This window comes from Alexandromys fortis, unplaced genomic scaffold (genome assembly GCF_014885135.2).
Source record: "Alexandromys fortis isolate MF-2015 unplaced genomic scaffold, M_Fortis_MF-2015_v1.1 scaffold_150, whole genome shotgun sequence".
NCBI lineage: Eukaryota > Metazoa > Chordata > Mammalia > Rodentia > Cricetidae > Alexandromys > Alexandromys fortis.
The window spans coordinates 4,166,461-4,171,530 of record NW_026068027.1 but is presented as its reverse complement, the minus strand read 5'-3'; the positions used below and the strand labels follow the sequence as shown (position 1 = coordinate 4,171,530).

General features: G+C 45.8%; 1 protein-coding gene across 1 annotated transcript; it reads right to left on the bottom strand.

The window, feature by feature from the left end:
- Nucleotides 1-2,200: 2,200 nt before the first annotated feature.
- Nucleotides 2,201-4,243, bottom strand: LOC126514882 (chromatin target of PRMT1 protein-like). Its single transcript, XM_050164103.1, has one exon. It carries the CDS (start codon nucleotides 3,582-3,584, stop codon nucleotides 2,826-2,828), a length of 759 nt encoding a protein of 252 aa, XP_050020060.1. The 5' UTR covers nucleotides 3,585-4,243; the 3' UTR covers nucleotides 2,201-2,825.
- Between the last annotated feature and the right edge of the window lie 827 nt (nucleotides 4,244-5,070).

Genomic DNA, 5,070 nt, shown 5'->3' with positions numbered 1-5,070 from the left:
GCACTTTGGCAGCTAAGCAGGGCAGTTGCAAGGTCAGTGGCTAGAACACCTGCTGTTAGTGATAAGCAGCAAGCCTTGAAGACACTCTGTGGTGCTTTCCAGAGCTCGAGTCTCTACGGTCAGCACGTAATGTTTTGGCTAACTTTTAAGTTTTCTGTCTCATGATTTTTACTTCAAGGCCCTGTGAGGTGTGAGAAAGGAAAAGCCTGAAATGGCTCCTGACAACTTGCTTTCTTTTTCTGAAAAACTAGAGCTGTAGCTATCAAATCCTCAACTCCCTCAGAGACCCAAGAAGGAAATAACAGGAACTGAGTAAGCAGGAGGTGCAAGCAGGCGACTTCCAATCCATGGAATGACAGACAACAACTGTCTGCGCGTAGAGTAACCCAAATCGAGTTTCTGGTAGCATCGGGACATCCACCTTCAGCCTTCAGGCCTAGCATATTCGACAGGCTTTTCTGTGAAGGAGGATATTCTGTGTCCTGCTTGTCTTTAGGACAATGTCATGTCGGCAGTTGAGACAAGGGCATTTTTTTTGCCCGATGGCTTAATTTTTGCCTCAGAGAAAGTAAACTCCAGGTGGAGTTTCACCCATGTCCATCATCTTCTCTGAAGAAGAATGCTGCTGCAAGAAGCAGACATGTCTCATTGTCACAAAGAGAAGTGTACAAGGAGCTCTGGGCTGCGATCCTGCCGCCTGGCTCCCAGCTGCCTGGCCAGCTTATGCCCTGAAATAACAACACACAAACTCTATTTTTTTAAACACCGCTTGGCCTGTTAGTTATAGCCTCTTATTGCCTGACCTCCCATCTTGATTAACCCGTTTCTAATCATCTGTGTTGCACCACGATGTGGTGGCTTACCCTTACCGGGAAAGATTCAGCATGTCTGACCTGGCGGCTGGCTCCACGGCGTCTGGCTCACTTCCCTTCTTCCCAGCATTCTCTTCTGTCTACTCTACCCACCTATGTCTGACCTATCAGGCCAAGCAGTTTCTATATTAATTATTCAACGAAAGCAACAGATAGACTTATGGCCTTCCCACATCAGAGAACAACCAAGGTTATTAAAACATTTTAATTGCCATATTCTGTAAATCTCTGAAGTGTTTGAAAATGACCTATCCTTCTAAATTATATCTTTGTTTCATCTTGAAAATATACCTAGTATGACTATGAGTTCAATTGTACTAGGTGATTAACTACTAACCTATATTTCTTTATTATACTAAACAGTTAATTGATAATAATATTTTTCAAAGTCTAGAAATTTATATTAATTTATAGTAAATGAGCTGTAGAGGTACAATAGCTCAGACAAGAATGGAACTGTATGTAGAGCATGTTTTACTAAAATTGAACGCAAGTTTGTATCCATATACGAAATCTGTATACAATATACAATACTAAACCATTGCAAAACACTTAAAACCAATAGGTTTTAAAAGCTGGATCAATAATCTTTTTTATTTTTCTTTTCATTTTATCACTCTTCTGTCCCTGTCTCTCTGTCTCCTTCTATTTCACCATTGTGTGTTTTTGATCCATGGTTTCTCATTAGCAACAGAACCTGTCCGGGAACCTGCTCTGTAGACCAGGCTGACCTTGAACTCATTAAGACCAGCCTGCTTCTGCCTCCCAAGTGTAGGGATTAAATTGATTGCCACCACCAACGCCCAGGCTTTGTTTTTCAAAACAAAAACTTTGGATCTAACCAAATATGCTTTGTTTAGATTTTTCCCTAAGCATTATCCATAATAAATTGTAACTAATACATGACACAAAAACAAACATCCATAATCCAATTTTGGGTGGAGGGGAGAAGTGTGCCTAGTTTTCTAGGCTACTTCCTATCGATTGGGTGCTGATAATTTTTTTGAATGAGACAACCGTTTGTTATAACGCGCCAGATAAAAAGGTTTCCACTGACACTGAACAGCTGACAAATTATTGTTAAAATTAAACTAAACCTTCAAGAGGTTCAAAAAAAAAGCGATTTAAGCGATTTATGTAAATTGAACCAAGACTGGTTCTCGACATAGGTAACTGTATGTAAGCAGGAGCAGCTTAGGACTCTTTCCCAGCAGTTAGGCTGTAAAGCTTCTCCTAGCCCAGTCTCTTTGGTCACCACAAATGGCTTCTCTTACACTAAATGTGAAAAATCTCTTGGAAATGACACAAAGGCCAAATAAGTTAAAAAAAATGTTATTTTAGGGTCGAAAATCTATACATCCAGCTCAGCACGTCCTATGCAATGTCAAAGACTAAATCAAAGTGGCTACAATGTGTATGCCGTTCCTGACTCAGGAGCACTATCAACATTTCCAAATTACCACCTTCACCATCAACATAGCACACACACCTTCAGTTTAGCTGTGAGCAGACAGCTTTTAAGGAAGGTGTAGAACACTAAGCCAGAGAGCTCACATCAGTGAGAACTCTGGCTCCTTCTGGGAAATCTTTCTGGGATCATAAAGGTGATTAGAAGGAATATTAAACTACCTCCTATACAGCAGGTGAGGCAGAGACTGGAAAAAAGTTCTCCTCACAGGGCCAAGGAATTAATGCTTAAACCCAAGTCTGGGTGACTGGATAAACAACAAAACAAACTCAGCCGAATCAAGGGAAAATGGGGTTTATTTTACAGAGCATCGAAAGGTAAACGGAACAGTCGAAAGGCACCCATTGGTGGCAAGGGAGTCCACAACCCATGGTGTGAGTCCTTCCGGCCTCCGTCAGAGTCCTTCTCATGTGTGCTCAAGGCTATTTCTTCTTAAGCACAGATGTGGTGATTTCCCGAGAGTCTAAGAGGCAGGCGGGCAGGCTTCAATCATCAGTTTCAGAATCTGTCTGCATGTAGACATCCAACTCAGCGTCGAGGCGTGCTTTAGTGTTGGACATGTATGCATCCAGTTCTTTGTCCAGCTGCTCCTTGGTCAATGCAGGGCGAGTGCGGGCACCTCTGCCTCGACCACGCCATCCAAAGTTCCCTCTTCCCCGACCTATCACAGCCAGACCTCTACCACCGATTCCACCACGACCCATAGCTGCACGCCCTCGGCCCCCTCTCCCAGGTCCTCCACGACCTGGAACAGGACCACTTCTTGAGTCCATTCGTGGGGCAGCAAAGTCTTGTTCACCTCGGAGGAGCGGGCTTCGACCTTGGAATGACAACCCGCCCCTTGGCAGGCTTCTGGTGGCAAGTCCCCCACGTAGTCCTCCTCGTCCTCGTCCTCGTCCTCGTCCTCGTCCTCGTCCTCGTCCTCGTCCTCGGTGAAAGCCTCCCAGGATTTTGGGTTGGCCTCGTCCTCCCATCGCTCCACTGGGTAGGCCTAAGGGAGCCTGGATGTTCCTCTTGTTACCCAGGCGCTGCTTAAGTGTTAATGCTGCCCGGACAGAGGGTCTATTCTCCATCTGCTGGGCCAGTCTTCTGTTTCTGGCGCTGCCTTGCAGCTGTTGCTGCAGCGAAGCCCGAATAGTCACTGGCGTGGGCTGTTTGTTCTCCAGCAGACCAGTAAAGCGCTCATTTAGAGACAACTTGGTGGTGCCTTTTAGCACCAGTTTCGGCTCTGATTGTGCATCCATCTTCAGATCCTGAGAATCGAAGGAGATGGACTCCAGGGCCCCTCTCGCGGCCGCTGCGGGCTGCTTGTCTGGACCAGAGCTGACCAGGACCGCTGGGGTTATCCTCCTGGCCCGTTGGGTTAGGCGCTTGCCTAAAGGGTATGACGCGAAGCTCACTCCTGGTGGCTTGGCTATCTAGTCCGCCAACACTTCTGCTTGTCCGGCCTACCCTCTCCTCCTTTGCTTTGTGCTAGTCCGTGCTGCCAAGTCCGGCTTGCTACCTCCAGGAATCTCACAATGAGACTGTGTCTGAGAGAGGGCTCCACGCCTTTTTATAGTCTCCTCTAGGGGTGGAACTAAAGGCCTGCACCAATGGGATTAGGGTGTGTGTTAGGGTGTGCCGACTGCTCATTAAGTCTGATCAGGGAGACTCTTTTACTCTCAGATCTTTAGGTAATCTTTATTGATTAAAATACAATTGAAATGTCACTATGTTTCCCACTCTCTATGTAAGAGAAAAGAGAAGGATATAACGAATACGAGCATATACAATAAGTACAGGCAATAAATACATCAACAATGCCCCATCCATTTGCATTTGGCAAATTGAGAGAAAGATTTCACCTCTATCCTATGTATTTGGGTTCAAAGTTTTCTCCCTAATTGATGTTCTCTCGTAATTTGCTTTCTTTTTCTGGAAAACTAGAGCTGTAGCTATCAAATCCTCAACTCCCTCAGAGACCCAAGAAGGAAATAATAGGAACTCAGTAATCAGGAAGGGCAAGCAGGCGACTTCCAAACCGTTCGTTGACGAAACAGCTGGCTGCCCTGACTGTCACCCAAACTGAGTTCTTTGGCAGCATTGGGCCGTCTGTCTTTAGGGGCAACCATCTGCCCATGGAAGCCAGAGCATGATGTTAAGTGTCTTCCGCAATTACTTTCCACCTCATTTTTTGAAGCAGCATCTAGAGCTCACTGATGGGCTAGACTGGCCCACGACATCTCCCTATCTCTTCTTACAAGTGCTAGGATGACGACCAAGCACTGCAGATACCCAGCTTCTATTCAGGTGCAGGAGGCCCAAAAGCAGGCACTTGTGGCTATGCAGCAAACACTTTACCCCCTGAGCCACCCCATGGCCTGAAACAGGACTTTAAAAAACACACTAGAGGGGGAAAAAAGCTAAAAATGTATATATACAGGGATCTGAAGGAGATAGCTTGTTGGTTAAGTATTTGACAGGCAATCAAGTTTTGAGTTCAATCCCTAATCCCTAACAGTGGCCTGTACTCGGAATCCCTGGTGGGGGCAGTGCATATCTCTGGGGATTACAGTCACCCAATTTAGTCTAATGGGCTAGTGCCAGGTGCCAGTAAGAGACCCTGTCTCAGAAAACAAGGTTAGACAGCTGTTTAGGAAGGACACCCAAGGTGGACCTCTGACCTCCACACACCTGACACATACACATGTACACCTGACCTGTACACATGTACACCCACACACCCTA